The 24,823-nt window shown below is 49.3% G+C and overlaps 1 protein-coding gene across 2 annotated transcripts; it reads right to left on the reverse strand.

The window, feature by feature from the left end:
• Positions 1-212: 212 nt before the first annotated feature.
• RAB5C (RAB5C, member RAS oncogene family) lies at positions 213-24,116 on the reverse strand. 2 transcript variants are annotated; one of them, XM_049860537.1, is made up of 6 exons: positions 24,003-24,116; positions 4,579-4,833; positions 2,894-3,045; positions 2,514-2,636; positions 1,528-1,621; positions 216-1,039 (listed from the first exon to the last, which is right to left on the reverse strand). In XM_049860537.1, exons 2-6 carry the CDS (start codon positions 4,742-4,744, stop codon positions 924-926), a joined length of 651 nt encoding a protein of 216 aa, XP_049716494.1. In that variant the 5' UTR covers positions 4,745-4,833; positions 24,003-24,116; the 3' UTR covers positions 216-923. The 2 variants fall into 2 exon arrangements, with proteins under 2 accessions (XP_049716495.1, XP_049716494.1); XM_049860538.1 differs by lacking the exon at positions 24,003-24,116 and having other exon boundaries at positions 213-1,039; positions 4,579-4,767.
• Between the last annotated feature and the right edge of the window lie 707 nt (positions 24,117-24,823).

Genomic DNA, 24,823 nt, shown 5'->3' on the forward strand with positions numbered 1-24,823 from the left:
AGCATCCCCTCACATTAGGGAAAAAAAGGCTTTTCACAAGATTAGTGGTTCGTTTTAAATTAACATCAAGAAAACTGGAGAGGGCATGGTCTGATAAACTCTGCCAGAGAAAGACAAGACAAGAGCGAGGTCGATCGATCGGCTGACTATATTGACAAGATACTGATTGGTTACATGTTGAAGAAAACATACAATACAAAATACAGAAAAAGTTGGTTCCATCCCCCCCACTCCCCCCCTTACCCACCCACCCCCAAATACTCATCGTGATTTGGTCAGAACAGGGCTCAGAGCCAGAGGTCAGGGTGACCAAGGGGGTGGGGGTGGGCAATGGGTTCGTGGCTGTCACAATAACGTGTGATAAGTAACTGTAGTAATGTTGTGGGTTCTCTCCCAGCTGGGGGGGCGGGGGGTGCAGCCTGATGACAGCCTGCTGCAGGAAGAGCTTGCTCTCATTCCCTAGCCTCCAGGGCCTTGCCGGCCACCTCAGACGAAGCCCGCTCCAAACAAGGAAAGGGTGTGGATGCTCTTGCTGAGTCTGCTATTCAGCAAGAAGGAAAGGAAGGGTAACTGCTCCAGCCCCCTGCCCCCATATACAAGGGTGGGGGGCACAGGAGCATGTGGCTACTACCAGCAAAGGAAAAGTGGGGGAGCTGTAGGAAGGGAAGGAAGTGGGAAGAGCAGAAGATCATATATATTAAAAAAGTGACTTAAGACTTAAAATTGAATTAGTATTTGTACAGAAAGGTGCAGGTGGAATAGCTCACTCCGGCCTATGACCAAAATCATATGGAGAAATCATGGTGGAGCCCTCCCCCTGCCCCCCCAGCGGTGGCCCAGTCGTTAAGTGCGATTGGTTAGAGTGGATTCCAGTCGGGTCGTACAGGCGGAGGAGGTGGGGGCAGTGGGCAGGCAAGGGGGGCTCAGTTGCTGCAGCACTGGCTCCGGCTGGCTGGGTTGTTCTCCTGAAGGTCCACGCCTCGGTTCCGGCCTGGAGCACCAGCAGCATTCTGGGGCTCATTCTTGGGAAGCTTCTTAGCTGTTTGAGACAGGAGGAGAAAAAAATGCATTTGAGGGGGATACCCAATACTCTCTCCTAATCCTACTCGAGTAGAATCTGGCCTTCACCATTCGATCAGTGATAAACCACATACCGAAGGCTTTTACGTGCCAGGCATGTTCTGAGTGTTTCAGGGAACTGAGGCAAAGAGGGGTTAAATAACTTGCCCAAGGCCACAGAGGTAGGATTTGAACCCAGCGGGATGACTCCAGAGCCTAGGCACTAAAAAAAATCTTAAGAAGTGGGTAGGGGGATGGTGATGACAGTCTTTGAAATGGGCAGCAAGCTAAAGTGTGAAGGAGTAAAATGCTGAAACGCTGGCCCAGGCTTTAGAAAATTCTGGGGCGAACGATCTACATCGGGGAATTAGCTGAAGAAGACTATTTTATCAGAATAGTGAAGGGACCCCCGGTGACCTACTACAGAACAGCAACCAAGTGACGTGCCCTTGATGAAAGGCAACTTACCTATTGCCATGAAAATTTCATTCACATTCATTGCAGTCTTTGCTGATGTTTCCATGAACAGCAAACTGTTGTCATCTGCATAGGCTTGTGCTTCCTGATTCAGATGGAGGTGAGAGGGGGTGGGAGGGAAATGTCGACAGTTGGCAGTGGATGGAGCCCAGGATAAAAATTATCCCTGATCACAGTGCCTTAGATACAATACAGACAAGCTGGACCAATGCAGGGCTATCAGGCTTAAGGCTTTCCTGCTCTGGGTCTCCTGAGACATCTGTCCCACATCCCGATCTCCTGTTAGTTTAGCACTTCTCAGCTCACACACATCACCAGATGTCTTCGAGGTTTTTCTAGGTCCATTCTGCCTTCCTGATCTTGAAATTACTAGGCAGGAATATTTCTCGAAAGTTATTCTACAAACACACTCACACATTTGGACAAAAGCACAGGTATGTGGATGGTGACCACAGCACTGTCTCTAGTCTGCTGTTATTACAAGCAACCTAGGAGTCCATCAATAAGGGGCTGGTAAAAGTAAGTTATTATAATACAGAGCAACATGCTCCCAGCTGTGAAAGAAAGGGATTCATATGCACGTGCCTATTTCTGGAAAGATAAGAAACTGGGGAACCAGGGAGAAGGGAATCTGGATTTCTAAGGTTAGAAGGGACTTAGATTTCATTCTATATACCCTCTTGTGTTAGAGTTTAAAAAAGCCTTACTTTGTCAATAAATTTAATTAAAATTCAATTTATGAGAAAAAATTAACAGAAGCTTACACTATACATATGTACCCCCCTCCCTCAAAGAAACAGAACAAGGAGAGGCAGATGAATTTCCTTTTAGGCCCATGCTTAAGCTACAAGGGGGGCAGAAGATTAAAGCTCTCCTGCTGCCTCCCTGCACAGCCCTTCCCAAAGCCCCTGAGCAGCCTGGAGGAAGCCAAGTGGAGCTGGTATACTCCTTCCCCCAGGTCCTGTCCATCTCCCCACCTGGAATTCCACGGCTCTCTTGCTGGCCAGGTCCGCCTTGTTGCCCGCAAGTGCGATGACGATGTTGGGGCTGGCCTGCCTCTGTAACTCCTTTACCCAGTTCTTGGCCCGTGCAAATGTATCCTGGGGAGACAGAGCCAGAACATCAAGGGGATGGAGAAGGTATTCTGCCCAGGGTCAATCACTAGAGAAGCTTGAGCTGTCATAGCCAACGAGTCTATGATGTCAACTGGCGAGATACCCCAAACAAGAGAGGAAGCCTGTCCACACACCACCCCAGGAACAGAAGGTCGAGGGGCCAGAAATATGGGGGCCTCTATAACCTAATTCCTGGGGCTTCCAGAAGATGAACAACAGGGAAAGAAGGAAAAAATCTTTACCGTGTTGGTGATGTCATAGACCACGATGGCGGCCTGGGCCCCCCGATAATACATGGGGGCCAGACTGTGATACCGCTCCTGTCCAGCTGTGTCCCAGATCTCAAACTTGACTGTTGTGTCGTCCAAGCAGACAGTCTGTGTGAGGAAGGCCGCTGTAAAAGAGAAGGTGATGCCGGTGGGTAAGAATGGGTTCCAGAAGCCACCACTACCCACTTCCGTGGTGTACCCAGGCACTGGCATTTAGACGCCTGCTGCCAAGACGGACACAGAGAAGCCCCTGCCTAGCTGCTAAAACAGGCTCAGGCAAGGCAGGGGGAGTCTGTATTTCTGTGTGTGTCTCGGGGGTGGAGAGTGCACAGGCTTTCCAGACTCAGCCTGGGCAAGGAAGGAAGAGATGGGATGACAACTTGCATCTGAACCATTTCAGGACCACTCTCTGAGGTGGACTGCAGTGAGGGGCAGGAGTGGAAAAGCCCAGGGAACCTGACTCCAAGCACAAAAGGGTGAGTCTGTCCACTCCCCCTTCTTCCTTCCCTGCTCCCCTGAGAGAGCACAGCTGGCTGGAAACCTCTCCAGTCCCTCAGTATGCTCCAGCACAGGGGTGTCACTGCCCTTCAGTTTCCAGAGGACACTCATATGCTCAGCTGTGCTGGGGAAGCCCAGAAGTACAGACTGTTCTACTGCCAGGTGGAGGCTGAGTAACCAGCTTTCTACCCACCTGCCACCTCCAGGCGCCCTGGCTAGCCACCATCCCCAGCTCTGACCCAGACCCATTTCTGCATGGCCAATCTGTGGCCTAACCCTCAGGAAACACAGTGACCCTATCTTTGGCCCAAGGAGGTAGGGGAACATGGGGCGGCTGTGCAAATGCTTCAGTGGGGAATCCCAGGGCTGGAGCAGACATGTGGGAGACTCCTTTGCCCCTGGACCCCGCAGAGGATCCAAGACGGCTCTCTGTAGAAAGCCTGCTTTCTTCATCTACCCTCCCCCTCACCGAGGGACCCAGGGCTTCCCTTCACTTCCCCTCTCCAGCTCCTGACCCTAGTGCTGAGGAGGCAGCAGGAAGACTGCTGACACGGCCCGTTTTGTTCAGCTGCCTGGAACCCTCCCACCAACCAAGAGAGTAGAGAAAGGATGACTCAAGCCCAAGAACAGCCCTGGCCCATTGGGTTTGTACTGGCCACTAGAGCAAGAGGCTGAGTCCAGACCCTCACATCCAAAATGCTGACCACTGGGAAACCAATGACATGCAAAAGAAAGGATAAAGGTCAGCTTCAAAAACACCAGCCTCCTCTCCCAGCCACGACTCCCCAGGCCATTTCCCCATTCTGGAAAGCAGGGAGAGGCTGGGGCAGATGGACTCTACCGGTTAGAGTGGGAAGGCCCCGCAGTGGTTCAGACTCAGCCTCTCCCTTCCCAGAGGCCAGATTAGGGGAAGGGTCTTGGCCAAGGCCACACAAATAATAAAGAGCCAGAGCCAGGACTGAAGCCAGTTTTCAACTCACAGCTCATTCTTATTAGCAATGCTTTTTGATATTCTCTTGCATGAAATTGTTGGCTTTGATTCCAGCACCCAGATGAAGTGGAGGTGCTGCCACCCTGGGCGGGTGGCTGCCCCTCCCCTCAATGCCAGGGCATATCTTTGGCTTCTCTGAAGCTACTCCCACTCCGTCATGCCCACTCACCTCCAATTGTGCTCTCCTGGTACTCGTGGAATTGGCCCTTGACAAAGCGGAGGACAAGGCTGGATTTGCCCACCGCAGATTCCCCCAGCAGGACCAGCTTAAATTGGCAGATCTTGTTCCCAGAGGCTGGTCCATTGGGTCGTGCTGCACCTCCCCGACCCGCCATGGCCCGTCCCGCTGTTGTGGTACCAGTGAGCGTGGGGGCGGGGAGCCGGAGCTATGCAAAGAGGCACTTAGTGGTGAGGGGGTCTCCAACTGCAAGGGAGAAATGAGAAGTACTGGGTTAGTTCAGAACCGCTGCACTGTAAGCCCTTCTTAAAGCACAGGTGTCTCCTTCCCTCCTCCCTTATGCCCTGGCTGACTGCCTCCCCTCGCCCCAGTTTCCTGTCCTCCCACCCCAGGAGGTAGGAGGAGACCCCTAACTAGGCTGTCCAATGCATCTGTGTGCTCTGTAACCATCTGAGCATTCAAGGGAAAGGTGGTCTCTCAACTTCAGGTTCATGGTCTGAACAAACACACTTCCTCATCCCAAACACGTACATTAGCATCCACGCACACAGGAGAGGAGGGGTGGATGTCAGCCTGGTGACAGTTAAGTCAACAGGCTCCTTGGGGTACAAAAAACATCCAGGGAGACACTAGGATGTAGGTCAACCAACAGTGAACTTGCAGTCTGTTAGCTGGGCTCAGAGCCTGCCTCTGTGCAGAGCCAGAGTGGGTGGTGAGGCAGACAAGGGCACAGGGAGTCTTAGTAGGAAGCTCCTTAGATAAGGTGCTTGGCCAGCTTTGTGGACACTCAGGGATGAGGGCCTGGCCGTGCAAAAGAGCCAAACCAATATGGCCATTTTCTCCTGCCACCCTTAGGACTGACGGATTTTCTCATTTTGAGGCTGGATTGTGCGCCTCTGTAGCACTGGAATAAAAGCAACACTTCACTCATTCACCCTGAGCTGCTTTCCCCAGTTCTCATTTTTGATGGGCCAGAAGTCTCACACACATTACAAAACAACACACACACACAAAACAAACATGCATCAAAGCCAAAGCTCTCCTGGGACCCAGCATGGCTGCCAACTTTCCCTTTGAAATAGAGACCTCAGTTCCATTCTCTATTGGCAGAGGCGGGGGGGGGGGGCGGTAGGGAGGTGGCACACAGAGAGAACAAGAGAGAGGTGTGGGAGGGTAGACATGAGTGCAGGACACCAAGACCTGCACCACCAACAGCTGGTATTCAACACTGACATCTTCGTCACTAGGTTAGCGAGTGCTCTGGAAGTCTCAAACTGTCTTTACGTTTTAGAACTGCAATGAACGATAAGAAACCTATCTCCAGAGGCCTCTAAGAAACTTATACCAAAAGGGGGTTAATACAGAACAGAATGTCAAATTCTCACGGAACCCAGACTTTCTGAATTCACGGAGGCTGGCTGAACCCCTGAAACTATTGCCCTGAGATAATCTCTAAACCTTAAACTAAAAATATCCCCTGAAGTCTTCTTAAGGCCAAATAATAGTTTAGCTTCACTAGTAAAGAATGTCTGCCTTGAGCATTATGCTCTTTTAAGATCTATCTGTATAGATCAAACTGACAACAGCAACTCAAAAGATTAGACAGACACCTTAGGGGACAGTGAGTTTATGTAAATGGGGGGGGGACAACTCAGAAAGGCAGGGTGAGAACGGCTGCACAACTTGAAGAATGTAATCAACGTCACTGTACTGTACATGTAGAAACTTGTACGTGAATTGGTATATGTTTTGCTGTGTACACTCTCAACAACAAAATTAATTATGAAAAAAACAAAAAGATGTCAGCATATATACAGAATGTTTTACAAATGAGTCCTGAATTCGGGCGTTATGTCCTGAATATTCTGTACAGTTTTGAAGCTGGGTTGGAAAGAAAAGGTTTCTATTAGAGCAAAAAAAAAAAAAAAAATTTTTTTTTAGGCATAGGAGTCCCCAGGTGGCACAAACGGTTAAGCACTCAACTACTAGCCAAAAGGTTGGCAGTTTGAATCCATCCAGAGGCGCCTTGGAAGACAGGCCCAATGGTCTGCTTCTGGAAGGTCACAGCCTTGAAAACCCTATGGAGCAGTTCCACTCTGCACATACGGGTCGCCATGAGTTGGAACCGACTCAACAGCAACTAACAACAACAACCCTGTGCAAAATGGGCTCTGAACAGGAAGGGTCTTTTGAACAAGATTCCAGAGAGAACCTTCACCTGCCCTCTGAGGAGGGGACGCAGTCCCTTATAGTCAAGGGACAGGGGTGTCAATGAACAGAGGATGTCTGTGGGAAGCAAGTGTCTGTGCTCATGCAAGAGGCTGACGCCAAAGGGCTGGCTTTGTTCAACCTCGAATCATTTTTCCCATCCAAGTTCTCCCAGCAACTTGTTTAAAAACTCAGCCTGAGGAAGAATGATTCACTAACAAGAAACAACCGTTTCCTTTCTGCACAGGACCAAAGGGAAAGAGACTTGAAATGGGGGTCACCTCTTCTCCAAATGCACAAGGAAGGAAGCGTGGGAGCATCTCAATCAACCTGTAACAAGAAATACCATTTCTGAAATATTTTACAGTTTAAGCTGCTTTCTCATTTCACCACCGTCAATAATGTCTGCAAGATGATATGGCCCATGAGGCAAGGTCTGTGCTTTCTGCTTCTTTGAGAGGTCTTCTTCCCAATGCCTATGTACAGACTGAGAATTCAAAGAGCGTGTCCTGAATGAAGTAATTTTTAAAGACAGCTAGCATTTACAGAGAAATTATATAACCATTATCTCCTTTAAGCTTTAAAACCACCCCTGGTTTTTCAGATAAATAACCCTGAGCCTCAGGTATGAAATGCCCTGCTCAAGGCCTCTCAGCATGTAAGTGACAGAGCCTAGCTGCAATCAGGGCCTGCCTGCATGCTTACTCCCCCGTTCTGCCTCACCATCCGCTCTCCTTGCTGTGGAAGAACAATGTCAGCCACGCCTACCCTCTGTGCTGGGTTTCAGGTTACTGGGTAGAGGAGGCTCTCTTTTTGTGGCAGCTGCTCTGGTGGCCCAGCAAAGCCTGCCGGCTGACAATCACAGAGATTTTGCAGTCCCTAAGTACTCCAACAGTGGGACAGCCGCCAGGGCGAGGCAGGCCAGTTATTACCCCAAATCCACATGATACAACCTTAGATGAGCAGCAGACAGGGGAGGGGGTCTGGGCACTAGAGGAGGAGGAGGTGTGAATGAGTGGGGGTGAGGGCAACTGAGGTGGGGAGTAAGCAGCACCTACAAGTCTAGAAAAATACAGGTAACATATCTAAGTCTTGTCTCTATCAAACCAATGGGTTTCCAAATCTGCCTATAGAGAATCTCATTTTTTAACAAGCTAGAGGAGAGACAACTTAATGATTCTCAACCCTGTCTGCCTATCAAAATCATCTGGGCAGTCAGCCCCCTGGAGATCCAATGAAGGTTCGCAGTGGGGTCCAGCATCTGTATTTTTTAAAGTGCCGTAGGTACAACTGAAGCCTAGCTAGGCTGGAGCAGCTGGCACAGCGAGTACAAGCACAGGCACTGGCTTCAGGCAGCAGAGGTTATGACTCTATCCTGCCACTGCTTGGGTCATCCTGGAGAAGCCACCAGAGCTCTGATTCTGTGTTCCACCATCAATATGGGCATTACAGGATTAATGACAGTGTCTGCCAAGTGTCTAGCACACATAGCGTTGAATAAACAGTAGCTACTGTTATTGACGTTATTATTTGTAATACCTTCTCTAAGACTGTTGGTGAATGGACTCCAGTCTCCGCAATGAAATGAGACAGGCTACACCAGTCCCAACCGGCTGGTGACATTTGCTGCCTGGATTCTGATCCTACCTTCCAGAGACACCTGAGTACGCACACACACAGCACGTTTTATGGTCTGCTGCCTCGTGGCTTGCCTGGCACCATTTAGTGATCACATGAGCAGAGGTGTCAAACGTTCCCAGGTGGTAGAGCACAGAGACAGCTAATTTTGCCATGAAGGGTGCATGGAGATATGGGAGTGTTTAAGACAAGTAAAGGCCAGACCCAGTTCTCCAGGAAGCTTTACACCCTCCCCTCACAAGACCAGGTAACAGGCCGTACCCCTAGCAGGGCGGTCAAGGTGAGTTCATGCATTCAACTGTCCTGCCCCCTGGAGATGGGAATCTCACTGTGGGAATTTTTCCACCTGAACCAGTAACAATTATCCACAGCTACAGTCAGGCTACGGTTAAGCACTTGGCTGCTAACTGAAAGGTTGGTGGTTTGAACCCACCCAGCAGCTCCACAGGAGAAAGACCTGATGATCTGCTTCCGTGAAGATTACAGCCATGGAAACCCTACAGGGCAGTTCTACTCTGTCACATGGGATCACTATGAGTTAGGATCAACTTAACAGCACCCGACAACAACAACAATGTAGAATCACACCGTAGTATAGTTTCTTTCAGACAAAAATCAAGTTCCCTTTAAGAGCCGGAGTGATAGTCAATTTTCTTGTAAGATACAGAATGGGTCAAGGATTTTTTTTTTAAACTGGTTTCTCTAACACCAGGAAAAGCAAGCCAGTAGAATGAATTTCTTCACGGATATTTTCAGGAGCATTAACGGTAGTCAGGGAGCTTTAGATCCCAGCAGAAGGATTGCCATGCCATGGTCCCCCCGCCCCCCAAATCAGAACCCTGGTGGTTTAGAGGCCATTGGGAATGAACACCAGCCCCGACCTCACATCTTCCAGAGAAATGGAGAGAGAATGCCAGGACTTGGGGCATCTATACTGGGTGTCTTTTCCCACAGGGCACAGGAAGGGCAGGAGGGGGTCCAAGCTCCTAAAATTCTGGCCTCATGGACAGGCATAATGGGTACACACCCAGCCCACTTCTGGGCCAAGGGCAGGAGAGGAAGAAAAAGCAGAAGACTGCTATTCCTTGCTCTGGGGTTTCCTCTGCTCTGGACACTACATGTCAGTGGGTCTCAAATTTTTTTCCATCAGAATCACCCAGAATGTTTAGGGGAAAAAAAACAAACTCTGACCAACTGAATTAGAATCTCTAGATGTGGAGTTCAGAAATCAGTATTTTTAAAATAAGTTCTCCAAGTGATTCTAAGCAGGTGGATTTAAGCATGAGAGCAATAGCTGATACAGGAAGGAGGAAGGAATACAAGAGGCAGACAGCCGAGAAGGGGACCAAAAAACACAGCGGATTCAGGTGCCTCAGATCCCTGGAGCAAAAGTGACATCTCCAGTGTCCATAAAAGCATATGTCAGCCATCCTCAATGAGCCCTCTCAGAGATCCCCAGTCCAGTGCCATGGACAACCACTCATGTGCCTGGGCGTCCTCTGGTAAAACATGTGGATGTGAGGGACAGGCAGATGGGCGGCCCTGAAGCCTTCTCCAAGACAGCATATGCTGCTGGAACAGGCTGTGCTGGAGTGAAACCCCTTCCTCTAGCCTCCATTATCCATTTTCACCTTTCTCTTCTCTAATCCATGAAGTCACCCATTTCATACTTTCTGTTGTTCCTGGTAATCAGTGAGTAATTCCAGCTGATGGGTGTCTCGCATGTTTCCTGTTTGCTTCAGAGACTTCCTCTAGCTGAGAGTCCTAGCACAGCCTGGAGAGTAAGCTGATTAGGGAAACCAATCAGACTCTGGTCACCAGGCTGGTGGGTGGAGACCGGCTCACTCAAGGGTATCCACTGTGGCCGGCCAGGGAACTGAGTAACCCCGCCCAGCGCCCGTGGAGGTGGTTCGGACCAGAAACTGACTCTTCAGCTACTTTACTCCAGAAAAAAGCTTTCCTATATATTTAACACCACAGAGTTGGGTAAGAGAAGATGAGGAAGAGAGCATAAGCAACTTCTTAGCTTAAAGAGAACCAAACATGGGACACGAGAGGAGGGGTAATTAGGATCAAAGGTAAGGTTGAAAGACACTGAGAAAGCCAAATGGAGCCAAGGCTCTGTGGATGCTTCAGAGATTCAGGTCAGCTGGGAAGATGATGTACTGCAGACCTAAGACACAGCTCTTCCTCACGGGGGAAGACAAACATTACCGGCACAAGGCAACAGTGGGCAGACTCACAGCAGGACTACCCAGGCCTCTAGCTGGTTGCAGACCCAGAGGAAAGAAGAACCAGACACAACACAAGCCATGAGCCAGTAAGAGGTACCCACACACCCTTCCCAAGCACTACCAGCAGGGTTAGGTCTTGGGAGGCTAAGCTGGGTCTGATTAAGGCCTGGCTCCATCATTTATTAGTGGTGTGACCTTGGCCAAGTCACACAAGTGACTGTTCTCAGCTTCTGTTCCTTAGCCATGCTAATCTCACAGGGTGGTTTAAAGATTAAATGAAACAAGGCATAGAGTGTACAACACAGTACCAGGCTGAAGGTGAGGTTCCAACCAGTGGCAAGTTGATAATAATAGTCTATTTAGAGTTTTGATTTGTGGGTTGTCAGAGCTCAAAGGGAACCTTAAAGTCCTAAGCCTACCCTTTCCAATGACAGAGAAGGAAATGAAGGTGAGGTGAGGTGAGGTAACCTGCCAGGGTCACCCAGCCAGCTAGCTGCAAAGCCCGAGCCCAGGACTTACAACTCAACATGGCTCTCCCCATCGGAAATAGAGAAACGACGACCCCCAAGAACGTGAACAATGTTATTACATTCTACTGAGAATACCAGGGGTTGCTACTTTCTATGCATGCTTTAGTAAAATAAGGCTCTTAACTATAGAAAAAGAAGTTTCTGTCCAACTAAAAAACATGGTGCTGGATGGAAAAGTTCTCTATCTCGATTTGGGAGGAAGAAACACGGAGTCCATACAGATGAAAACATTCATCAAGCTGTACACTTCAGATTCGTAAGCTTTACTACATATAAGTAAATAAAAAGGTAAATGTTGCTAGTATAGAATTTTGTATATAACAATAAAAATTTATAGCTTAGAAATGATATGAACAATCTAGCCTCCCTCCATATAAGATATTTTCTGCCCCCTCTTCAGTGTGAAAAAATTCAGAATGATGCCTGAATTAGAAGACCAAAAGACAACAAAGATACCCAAAGGCGAGACACAAACAAAGGGCAAGATACCGGATCCAGCAAACAAATATGACTGCTACTTATATACTAAGGACACATTTATCCTTTGAACTTAACTGTGGGCTAGAAAACTTTAAAGTCATTTAAAGCTTTCATGATAATAAAAAGGGAAGCCAATACTTAGGTCATCTCAATGGGGAGAAAGAGGCTACAGTGCTGTGGTGCCCTGCACTCCCCAACAGGTCAGAGGACACTTGCTGAGTTTTGAAAAAGGGGCTTAGTGGTAGGGGTGGGTGGAATCAGAGCAGGAAGTACTCCCGTGTGAACAGGACTACAGAATCGCTCCACACTGGGCCTGTGTCTCACCTGGAGAGAGTAACAGAGAAAGCCACCCTGGAAGCCAGAAGCTGCACGGTCCAGGTGGGATTTGGGGGCTTCTGATGAGGTATGCTAGGCCAGGGCCGGGGCTTCCTATCCCACTAGTAAGTAGTGGGCTTAGGGGATGGTAAAGGGGCGGTCCTGCCTTTCCCCAGCCACAGGATGAGGGCTCCCTTTCCAGAGGGAAGGGAAGTAAATCATTCCAAGGGAGAATGTGGTGCGCTGATCCCCGCCCCCCACCCTTAGCTGGGGTCACTTTCACTTCATCCCCTTTTAAGGATAAGGCTCTCTGGGGCGGAATGCCTAGACTTCAACACTACAGTGAGGCCTCGAGGAAGTCCAAAAGAGCCCCAGCTAAGGCACAAACTCCACCAAGCCTGCAAAGGATGCCAGTGTGCAGATGCGCCAGGAGGCTGAACCCTGGACACACATTACCGAGTGGTACCTCCCCACACTGTGCCCAGGCTGCACCAGAGCACTGCCAGGACTCACCCAGCACCAAGCACAGCAACTTCTGCGCCCCCTTCCCTAGTGCGGGAAAGCCTGCTGCGTTACTCAGAGCAGATGCCAACACTGAGTTAGGGAGCAGCCACCCCGGAGGGACAGACCCCCAGCTTCCCAGGGCTCTGCCCCAGTAAGAACACCAAGAAATCCTTCTCTGATCTCAGAGCTGCTTTCTTAGCTCCTGACAACAGATGGGTTCCCTGAGAGGCCCAGAGAGAAGCCGAGTCAGCGCTAACTTGCAGGACGAGGATGGAAACCTCCAGTCTCTGCTCCCTCTCTTCCTGCACCCAGACGGCAGAGGGTGGGGGCATCTCCATGAATCTGCTGACACAGCCTGGTCAGTGTGACGTGCCCCAGTGTCCACAAAGGACTGTGAGATCCACAAAGAAGGAGCCCAGGGCTTCTCAGGGGGTCCTTAAGCCCCCAGCCTAGGAAGGCAAACAGGAGCTGGAGGTTGAGGAGACAGGGTAGGGTGCCAAAGTTGGTCCCAGGGGGCTAGAACCTAACGCTGACATTCCTGACAGACGCTTCTCCCTAAGAGGGCCTGGCCTCTACCTCAGCACACCTCAGTCAGCAAGGTGTGCCCATCCGAGGCAGTTTTATAAGAAGCTGCAAGCAAAAGTTCAATTCGAAATCTGGCACTTTTCCCAACACAAATTCACACACACATCCAGCCACAGGGCATGGTGGGGATGGGATGGAGGCTGTAAGGTGGCTTACGCCCCAACACTCAGCTCTTTGCCTGCCATGCCAGGTGGGATGCTATGGAGAGAGCCAGCCAAGGCAGAGATTCTTCCCTGGCCCTCAACCTACACCTGCCACCGTCCCAGGATGGAACATGCGCCCTGTGGAAGCCAGTCAGGATGGAGGTAGGATGAAGCTTATCCACAATCCTCACAACCACCCTCTATTTGTTTTGTTCACAAAGTTACTATTTATTTCGGACATTTTGAGCTGGAATGTCACCAGTGCAGGGCCCATCTCCCCTCTGCCTCAGGAGAGTTTCTGCAAGAGCCAGGAGGACCAGCCTGGACAGCTGCCACTCGGCTGCTGCACTGGGGCAGCACTGGGCCCCAAAAGACACCAAGAGCCTCTGTTGGAAGTCAAGGTCAGCAGGAGCACCTGTTCACCCAGTTACTGAACCCAACAATGGACACCTCTCAGAAACCCTTCCTGTCTACAAAAAAAGAAAGCCAGTTTAATTCACTGCCCTTTTTATTTTGCCCTCAGCTCCTAAACAAAGAGCAGAGGTCCCATTTGAGAGGAGAGCAGGGAAAAGGGAATCAGAGATCAGACACCAGCAAACCAAATTCCTCTTGCTCAGATGCCACACACACACTGTGGCAAGGGGCTGCCAATCTAACAAGAACAACTACAGGAGGCCAGAGCTCCCATCCTAAGAGCTGAGAGGCAGTGGCTGCTCTAAGAAGCCTGGAGCCAGAGAACAATATTTTAGGCAGGCTTTTTCTTTTTCTTAATTTTTGCTGAATAAAATGTAGAATGGTGCCAGGTGAAACAATCAGGCAATAAATGCGTCTAAGTAAGTTTCAATGAACGACTCACACTACTACTTCCCTGGTCTCAAATTTTCATAAGACTGTTTTTTTTTTTTTTTTTTTTTGGTTGTAGGTGGAGAACTCGGGGCTTGGGGGTGAAAAGGCAAGAGAAACTGAGTGCATTGTTGTAGAGGAAAAGGATCACACTACAATGTCCTCAAAGGCTGGACGGACTATGGGTTTCCTGTGTGTTATCAGCACATAACATCAAGCCTGGCACACTGTATGCATTCAATAAATAAATGTTCAACTGAACACGTGACACAGGTAGTCTGGATAGGTTTGGTAAGTGTATGGGGGCAACTGAGGGGTTAAATACACACCCATCTGCCAGACTGCCCTGATCCCCTAACAGAGCCATAGCGCAGCCAAGGAGAAGCCTCACTATCCCAGATAGGACCTCTCAGGGCCCTGCACAGGAGCTAAGAGCTTGAGTGCTGGAGTCAGACAAGTCCTGGAGCCACCACTTACTAGGGTGACCTGTGTTACTGAACCCATGCCCTCACATGTAAAATGGAGAGACTAGTACCCCCACCCCATAGGGCTATTGGGAATATGACACACGTAAGACTTCTAGCAAAGGGCCCGGCTCGTGGAAAGCATTCAGTAACTGTTCACAGGGCAGGGGTGAGAAAACCGCATGTCCCTAGGAAGGAAAGAGATTCCTCAACCTGCACCTTCAGACACCATTCACGCATTCCTTTCACTCCAGTTTCTCTGGACCCCATTCTTCTGTGCCCCTGATTTGGAGAGAATGCTGAATAGGATGACTTTTACCAGAGTCCCTAGAAGGCCCAGCTCACACCCCATGTGCTATGCCCTGTCAACAAGCACAACCTTGTATTCTCTGGCGGCTGGCTCCCAGAGCCGCCGGATGGAGGAGAGTCCATCACCATACAATAAACCAGCACTGAGTTAAAGCTCCCAACCAGGCAAACCATTGTTGTTGGACGCTATCAAGTCAATTCTCCCTCACACTGACCCTACAGGACAGAACAGAATTGCCCCAAAGGGTTTCCTAGACTGTAATCATAACCACTAAAAAATAACCATTACACCTTTAAAAAAAAAAAAAAAAACCCCACAACACAAAACATCTTAAAGGCCAAAGGCCCTTCCTTCCATCTCAAAGCCTCTTTCAGGAAAGGGAAGAAGCAGTTCAGCTGCAGAGAGGGGGAGGGGACAGGAATACGGCAGCTGACAAAGAATCCAGAGTTCCTTTTAAAAACTGGGCTGAAAATGCTAGAGATTTGAAAATCGGCGTCATTAATCACCACAGCCTTCTAAGCAGCTCAGGCAGCCACTTGGTGACTAGGAGAGCACCCACGCCCTCCCCTTACGCCTGGGATGCTTCTGATGAAGCCACCTGAGGGGGACACACACGAAGCTATGAATAGAAGACAAGAGGTTTGTAAACCAACTTCTGTTAAGACCCCAGTTAATGTTTCCAGCAGGGCTCAGGTGACATGTCTTCAGAGGGATGACAGTACCATGGAAGGATTTAAGCTATTCATTGATTCAGGATCACAACACAAAGTGACGGCCTGCTCTGAGCCCACCTAGAGCTACAAACCTGCACAAACCCTCCCAAAGCAGAGGTCCCTTTCTGAATGGCAGCTAAGGAATGCTGCCCCAGACCACATGGACTTTCTTAGGAGACTCAGAGTCCAGGAAGGTTTGGCTGGAGAATTTAGTACCTGAAATAAGAATAATTATGTGCACAGATCTCATCTTCCTAACGCAACAGGAAACTCCAAAGCAAATACCAAATCTAACAATTTTTTTGGATCAGTCACAGCATCAGGCAGAGGGCACAAGAAAAGAAGAACCACCTGCTGTCCAGATCTACTCCAGGACCAGGGTTGGTTCTCACAAGGTGGATTTCCCAGGTACCAAAACCAAAAACCACACCTGTTGCCATCGAGTCGATTCCGAGTCATAGCAACCCTACAGGACAGAGCAGAGGTGCCTCCCATAGGGCTTCCAAGGAGTGCCTGGTGGATTCCAACTGCTGACCTTTTGGTTAGCAGCCACAGCACTTAACCACTACACCACCAGGGTTTCCTTCCCAGGTACGACTGACTCTCCCTTATTCAACCCCTGAATCTTGAGTAACTCTGACTAACCACCAAGAGAAGAAACAATTTGAACAACTCGACATAACTCCACATCAACATACTTGAGAGAAAATGTTTGCTAAAAAGGCAGTAGCCTTGCAGAAACAGCTGATTAATTCTAGGACTGGAGCAGGAAATACACAAAGTGAGCCTGAGTGTCTTGTAGTGCTCAGAAAAAACCCCACGATAATGAGGGTACATCAAGGGACACAGGAGCCAACTGAACCAGCCCCTAATCAGTAGCACTGGATTATAACCCAAAGCGTAACAGACATATCCGAGTCTATGCTGATACAGGAGTCCTTGTTGGCACAAACGGTTAAGCACTTGGCTACTAACCGAAACGCTGGTGGTTCGAACTCACTCAGAGACGCCTCAGCAATCTGCTTCCCTAAGGTCACGGCCACCGAAACCCTACGAAGCACAGTTCTACTCGGCAACACGTGGGGTCGCCGTGAGTCGGAATCAACTCAACGACAACTGGTTTGGTCTGTTTGGGTGGTGCAAACAGTTAATGTGCTCAGCAACTGACAGAAACGCTGGAGGTTCAAGCCCACCCAGAGGCACCTTGGAATACAGCCTGGCGATTTACTTACAAAACACCAGCCACTGAAAACCCTACGGCACAGAGTTTACTCTGACACACACGGGGTCTCCATGAGTCAGAGTCAACTCCACAGCAACTGGCTATGCTGCTATAAATAACTGAAGAAAAACGCTGTAGCTCCTCTGCCCTCAAGGAGGTGGAGCCTAACTCCCCACTCAAGTGTGGGCCACATGCAAGGCCCTCCTTCCAAACAGCACAGTATAGGAAGGGGGCGGGGAGGACAGCAACTCTGCGACCGCAGCCAGGTGATCCAGGCCAACGTCGACAGTGTTAAGTCGTGTGGAGAGTCCGTGCCCTTGATGCGATGTGAGAACGGCATTTTACCTTTGTGGTGTTCCTCCCAAGCACTCACAGCCCTGGTTTAATCATGAGAAAAACATCAGACAAATCCCAGTTGGGAGATACTCTACAAAACACCTGACCAGTACTCCTCAAAGCTGTCAGGTCATCACAAAGAAGGTACCGAGAAATGTCACAGCCAAGAGCAGTCTAAGCAAACATGGCAACTAAATGTATTTCATATCCTGATGGGATCCTGGGACAGAAAAAGGACTTTAGGTAAAAACTATGGACATCTCAACAAAGTATGGACTTTAGTTATTAACCTGCACTGTAAACTTTCACCTAATACACAATTAAAAATAAAAAAGATTTACTAAATAGGGAAAATTGGGTGCAGGGCTTATGGGAAAACTCTATACTAACTTTGCAACTGTTCTGTAAATTTAAAACTTCTCAAATAAAGCTTATTTAAAAAAAAAGTGGTGGCTCAATTCATGACAAAATTAAATCCAAGGACTCTAGTTATCACAAACTCACATTTAAAATATCAGCTAACTTTATTTACACGGAGCAGGAAGCACGAGGCTGGGCTGACCGGGCGGGGCGCAGGGGGTTGGGGGATGCAGGGAAGGAGGTAGGTGAGAGCCATATCAATGGTGCAAGTCAGTCTGGAGGTAAGTAGAGGTTAACAGCCAAGCACCACGGGCACTGGAGCAGGGGAGTTCAAAGGCAACATGTGTATCTGCAAATACACAAGGGAGGGCTGCTCCCACCACTCACCAGACTAGACCGTTGTTGGTACCATTTTCTTAAGACCACCCTCTCACTCCAGAAGGAGCTTTGTGCAGATGTGCAAAGTTGTACCCACAAACCAGAGTTCGATTCATTTCCACTGATCTTTGCTGAGTACAGTACTGGCCTGGGGTCAGAGCTGTCTCACCACCCACAGCTGTCCTACCAGACACACATGCTTCAGAAGTTGGTTAACAAGACTACGGGTGGCCAAAGCCATGCCCACCTTTTCCTAGTAAACCCTTCACTGGAAATGGAGATGTGGAGAACTCTGTTCAGTCGATTCTGACTCATAGTGACCCTATAGAACAGTGTAGGGCTGCCTCATAGGGTTTCCTAGGCAGAAATCTTTATGGGAGCAGATTGCCAGGTCTTTTCCCCTGCAGAGCGGCTGGTGGGTTCTAATTGTCAACCTTTTGGTTAGCACTTAACCATTGTGCCACCAGGGCCCTACCCTCTGGAAATTTAGCTTATGACCCTCTTCTCCATCACCTGTACTGTAGCATTCATTCTATTAACCTGTTTGTTTCAAATCTGCCCATGAACAATTTCCTAGAGAACAGACTAAAGAAATGACCCAAGTTTTGGAATCAGATGGATTCAAGTTTGAATTCTGGGCTCACCACATCCAAGCTATGTGAGCTTGGGAGGGGCATGTTAAAGAGGTGAGGAGGCCTTTGCTTCAAAAAAAAAAAAAAAAAGAATCCCTGCCCTTTCCTTGAACAGACTCAGTGGGGGACCTCCTGGAGACCATGCTAGGTACTAGACACACAGAGATCAATCAGGACTCGATCCAGGGCCCTAAAGGGCTCCTACACCAGAGAAGGAGGTCAAGAAGGTGCAATTAGATAGGTGTAGTCCTAGGGGAAAGCAAATCGAGGCGAAAGCCCCTCAGCCCACCTGGGGGAAGGGAAGGCTTCAGAGAGGATGAGCTGTTCAATCTGAGCTTTGAGACATGTAGACAGATGCAGCTCCCAAGCAGCAAGGTGAAACGCTTTCCAGGCCAAGGGAACAGAAGACGTTTAACCCAGAGGTGAGTCAAAGAGAGGCTGTATTGCATAGTGATAAGAACCCAGTCTTTCAATTCCAAACCCTGCTCTGCCACTTCCTATGGAGTTCCCCACTATAGCGTGGGGATTACACACAATTCCTATCTCCTGGGGTGGTTGTAAGGATTAAACGAGTCAGTACATGCCAAGGGCTCAGGACAGTGCCTGGCACACAGTAGGCAAAGCTCAGTAAGTTTGGCTTTCATTTGTAAGATTATTCCTGTATACAAAAAGCAGAGATAGTTGCTCTGAAAACGTATCTCTTACAACATCAGGTTATTAATTCAGAGGGCTTTTTAAAAAATATTCCCACTCTCCTGCACCAAGGTTCTTGAAAGTCCCATTACCTGGATTTTGGGGACATCCTAGTTTACAGATCCTTCCTGAACCAGTGCTTCTCAAAGAGCTACAACCAAAGTACCCCTGACTCAACTCAGGGGAGAAAGAAACACAAAACCCCAGGAACCTGGTAATCGAACCCCAAGCAGCCTGCTACAATCATAATATTATCTTTAAGCTTCCGGTTTTAGCTTAAATTCATGCAAACTTTTGCATTTCAATCTATAATAGATCCAAAACCTGTACCCATTGCCACTGAGTCGATTCAAACTAATAGAGACCCTATACGACATAGAGTAGAACTGCCTCAGAGGGTTTCCAAGGAATGGCTGATGTATTTGAACTGCTGACCTTTTGGTTAGCAGCCAAGCTCTCAACCACTGTACCACCAGGGCTCCATAATCGATCCAGGTCTATTTTAACATGAAAATACTTAAAACTGAGTAAGACTGAAGTGCCTGGAAGATGCAGACCTCATTCAGTCTGTGGCTCTGAGTACCCACAGCACATGACTCCAGCAGGGTCTGAATACCCCAGTGTGATAAGCACAATCACAGCCCTTAGCCTTCTCTTCAGTAAAATGGAAATACTACTGTACTAGGTTAAACAGTGTCCCCCCAAAATTCATATCCACCCGGGACCTGTGACTGTGACCTTATTTGGAAACAGGCCTCTGCAGATGCAATCAAGTGCAGATGAGGTCATACTGGATCAGGGTAGGTTCTAAATTCAATATGATTGGTGTCCTTATGAGAAAAGACACAGAGAGATATGGAGGGAGACTGCCATGTAACAACCAAGGCAGAGATCAGAGTGACGCATCTACAAACCAAGGATTGCGGGAGACCACCAGAAGCTAGGAAGAGGCAAGGAAGGATACTCTCCTAGAGCCTTCAGTGAGAACATGGCCCTGCCAACTCCTTGACTTTGGACTTCTAGCCTCCACAGCTGTCAATGAATACATTTGTGTTGTTTTAAGCCACCAAATTTGTGGTAATTTTTGTTTAAAGCAACTCTAGAAAACTAATACAACTACCCACATCAATTCTATTCAATATCTACCAAACGAGGCAAGGTGAAATCATCAAGCATCACACCAGGCATTATAGCAGACACACGGTTCATATGTTGAGTCAGAATCCTAGGAGTAAATGATGATGCACCTTCAAAACCCTACCCACCCACCAGAGGCAACTGCTATTTTTAGAGATCTGTGCTGTGCCAATAGGAGTCCCTGGGTGGTGCAGTTAAGTGCTCGACTACTAGCCAGAATGTTGGCAGTTCAAAAATGCCCCGATCCCCCAGAGGCACCTCAGAAGACAGGCCTGGTGATCTGCTTCCGAAAGATTACAGCCTTGAAAACCCTGTGGAGCAGTTCTACTTTGCACACATGGGGTCACCATGAGTTGGAATTGACTCAAAGGTGGCGGCAACAACCGGCTACGCCAGGCACTTGACTGGCTCCTTTATTCTCTGTTTTTAAAGCTGCAAGATATTTATTTGTCCTTTTGAGTAAAGAAACAGAGGATCAGTGAGGTCAAGTAATAAGCCCAAGGTCATACAACTGGTAAATGGGGGAGTTCGGATATGAACTCAGGGCTCACCGACTCCAAAGCACTACTGCATTCTGCCCACCACACTGTCACTCTGTTTACTGTGCATGGGATAGAGGAAGAAGATCTTGTCTAAGAAGTACTTGCTTGGTGGGGCCGAATTTAACTGTATGACCTTGCTCCATTCCCCTGTTATCAGTCAATTCAAGTGAAAGAGCTCCTGGTGGAGAGTCACATTCTCCTCACCTGCAAGTGGCAGGCAGCACCAAAGGGGAATCAGAGGGCTAATGAGAAGTCAGCTCTGCTGGTTCCCTACCCCTTTCACCCTGCCCAGTGGGACCCCACTCACTTTTACTTTCATCATGACTTTCAGGCTCCCAGGGAATTGATGGCATGCAGATGTCAGCAATCTCCTGGGCCCTGAAGAGTACTGACCTGGGACTCGTAAGTGCTGTGACCCCAAAAGGCAGAGAAGAAGCAAAAGGGGTTAAGAAAGAGGAAGGGGGGTGGGACGGGGATGGGAAAACAAAACAGAAGCAAAGAAGGGATGCCAATGATGTAGGATGCAAAAGGACTAAGAATCTGCAGCCTGCTTGGGTAAATGCCATTGCCTGCTCACCCTATTAGGCATGTTCATTCATTTAACAGACAGATTGAAAGGGGGTCCAATATTAGGGAAGATGAGTCCCAAGTCCCAAGTCCCAAGCCCTGACTCTACCACTTTCTAACTACATGATCTTATGCAAGCGACTCCAGTTCCTCCAGCATCATCTCTAAAATGGGGATACCAATTTCACGATCTCACAGGATTCTCATGGGGAACATGTGTGAAAAGAACTTTGTAACATTAAAATGATTTATAAAAAATGAGTTCTTACTCCCCTACTATAATATAAAGGAAGGTGCCCGGGGGGTGCAAATGGTTAAGTGCTTGGCTACAAACTGAAAGGTTGGTGGTTGCAATCGACCCAGAGGTGCCTCGGAAGAAAGGCCTGGCAATCTACTTCTGAAGGATCACAGCCATTGAAAATCCTATGGAGCGCAGTTCTACTCTACACACATGGGGTTGCCATGAGTTGGAGTCAACTCGACGACAACTGGTTTTTTTTTTTTTTTGTTACAGTATAAAGGCAGAAAAAAGGCCAACTAATTTTGAGAGGCAAAGGGGGAAGAAAGGAACAGTATCAGAGAGAAGGCTTTCTGTCCCACACAAATCCCTACTTCTTTCTGCCAACCAGTGCTTGGATTCTATAATCGCTGGATGCCAGAAGTGGCTACATAACCACCCGGAGCACTGCTGCCTTCCTCATCAATTTGAGAGGCAGACCTTCTCCTTCCAAAGCCCGTTTCAGAGTCAGAGCGGGGAAGGCACATCCAAGCAAAGGAAAAACGGTCCCTCAGAAAACTGGTCGGCCTCATCCCAGGACACCTGAAGTGCTCCCGAAACCACAGTGCATTGCTGAGGAGGTGAGTTTGGTCAGAGGCCAACAGGTGATATGCAGTCAGGTCTCTCTGGCTCTGCCCCTCTGATTAGAGAAACTAGGTTTGCTACAGACCCTCCAAAGAAGCCCATACAGATACACAACTTGTGATCCAGCTGTTGACTCTAAAAAGGAAAGTTTTTTTGTTGTCCAATAAGAAGTGAAATAAGTGCATCCCAGGTCTAGCGTAAAACATTGCAGGAGTCAGACATTAGTGACTGTCCAGAAGCAGTCAGAAAATCTCAAGGCAAAAAATTATAGTACTTGTAAGCCACATCCAAGGGTGGGAACGGTGGCCCAGAACACCGAAGAACTACAAGAATGCCAAGGATTGCATGGCCTTCCCTCCCTTCCTCCACTGTAGATAGCAAGGGTTAGTCCTGGCCTCAAAGAGTCAGGCTGCTTCTCACTGAGGTACAGTCTCTGACCTGTACTTTGGCCACATGACAAAGAACCTCCCAGCTTGGTCGGAGACAGCAGCCATTTCACACACCTAAGTCTCAAGCAACAGACAAGGATCGTTTGTCAGCCCGGGGTGTCTCTTGGAAAGGTCAGGGCAACAGCACTTGCTGAGTTGTATGGGAATTCCTTCAGCTAATATGCAAAGTTTATTAATCAATATAAAAATTATCACATTATGAATCCAGAGCTGCCACGGTGATCTTGACTTACTCCTCTGTAACCTATAGTTTTTCCAAACCCAGACAGGTTTGGAGGTAGAACCTGGGACTAGAAGTGGGGTGCACCTGTTGCTCAGGGTGCGGGGTGTGCGTGTGTTTGGCAGTGGGAAAGAGGTGGCCCAGGACCCTTCAACTTCAAACTCATTTTTAGTCTTATTCTCCTCCCTATAAACCAGTAGACAGCAGTCCATCTGAGGCAGCTTGGAAACCAGTCATGAGCTCTGGGAGGAGAGGGCTGAGCCTGGAGTAAGGGGGGAGGAGGAAAGGAGAGAAGATAATGAATGGGTAGATCCGCCCGGATCTGTGATCTGTAGCTAGCACCGAGCAAACCTCAGCTAAATTCGTCGGAGGCAGGAAGAGCGATATACTCAGAGAACAACAAAACTAGAAGACAGACCTGAGGGGGTGAAGGGGGCAAGACATGAAGACAGCTAATTCCTAATAAGTGGCCCAGAGTTCAAAACTCTGCTTAGGTCCTATCCGGCTCTCTGGCTGAAGAAAGAAGAGAAATAAAGAGCTAAGGGAGCGCAAACACTTCTGTGCGTGTGGAACGGTCCCACTCAGACCCACTCAAATTAAATCGAGACAAAACTCTAGGGATGGAAGGGGACAAGTGTTTTTTCATAGGGCGCGGGGACGGAAAACGGCGACAGACAGCACTCCCCTCCACCTCTACAAGAGAAGGAGGACAGGTTCCTTCACAGCTAGCAGAGTCCTCCAATCCTGGAAGCAGGAGGATCGAAACTTAGGGTCCCTCTCTCCCACAAATGGCCTGGACAAGACCGAGGAGGACCATGGGGGCTTTCCTCAGACTCACGAAGGGCACGTAAAGGAAGGAAAGAAAGGTCCTCCTTTGGCCCGATGCCTAGGAAGCCCCTTAAAAGGGGGCTACGGGTCGGGGGAGGGGTCAAGCCCAGGGAGCCTGGGATGGGCCAGTATCCCCCTAAACTGGGGTTGGGCGGGAGGAAAGGTTGCCCCGGAGAGGCTGTAACGCAGGCGAGGCACTGGGTCCCGGACAGGCACACTCACGGCGGCTCCGGGGCGGCGGCGTTACTCAGGGCCGGGGCTCGGACAGGCTTCGCTCCTCTCCCCCCGGCGGTGTCCCAGGCTCCGGCCTCCACTTCCGCCTTTCAGCCGCTCCGGATCCGGATCTCCGCCTCCGCCCCGCCCCTTGATACTCACAGGAGATTGACAGGGCAGAGAGGCCAATGAGAGGCACTTTGGTCAGTCCACAGGCGACGCTAGTGGGGGGCGCGGGAGAGCGCGCGCGAGGGACGCCGGGACTTGTAGTTCGCAGCTCTAGGCGGAGCCGGTGGCCGCCTGGGACTTGGGTTTGGGTGGAGTCAGCTGCCGGCAAGGCGGAGCCCGGCCGGGAACTTTTTAAGGCCAGGCCCGCCACCGCGTCACCGCGGCTTCCGGGAGTCCCGAGGGGTGGTGGATTGCGGAGCACTGGAAGAGGGCAGGGGTCTGTATGTGCGGAACTGGGGAAGGAAGAACATGTTGTGAACGAACGTGTGCTTGAGGCCGCGTGGACCAGTCCCGGGCACTCGCTAACCTAGAGAAGCCCCTGTCTTCACTTTCTGGCCAAGCCAGCTATGGAGCCAGACGTTCTGCGATGTTACTGGGTGAGATTAAAGGGAGAGGTCTTGCCACCGGTCAGTCATAAACCAGGACCCTCTTGCATGGGCTTGGCCCCAAAACACACTAGGACCATCTCTGCCTCCCCCTACTCCCCATCCGGAACCTGCTTTTGTCTCTGATGCCAACTTCAGACCCGAACCACCTCTGCCTCAGTTCTCCATCCGTAAACATAGACCAGAACCATTTCTGCTTGCCCCGCACCCCCGCAG

Source organism: Elephas maximus, chromosome 19 (assembly GCF_024166365.1).
Source record: "Elephas maximus indicus isolate mEleMax1 chromosome 19, mEleMax1 primary haplotype, whole genome shotgun sequence".
NCBI lineage: Eukaryota > Metazoa > Chordata > Mammalia > Proboscidea > Elephantidae > Elephas > Elephas maximus.

Bases quoted from the DNA above. Each gene is read 5' to 3' on its own strand.
- RAB5C (XM_049860538.1), bottom strand. From the start codon at position 4,744: ATGGCGGGTCGGGGAGGTGCAGCACGACCCAATGGACCAGCCTCTGGG. The intron at 1,622-2,513 runs GTGGGGAGATGG...CATCTGAATCAG, and splicing joins AGAGAGCCGTGGAATTCCAG to GAAGCACAAGCCTATGCAGA. The intron at 1,040-1,527 runs GTAAGTTGCCTT...TGTCTCAAACAG, and splicing joins TGAAATTTTCATGGCAATAG to CTAAGAAGCTTCCCAAGAAT.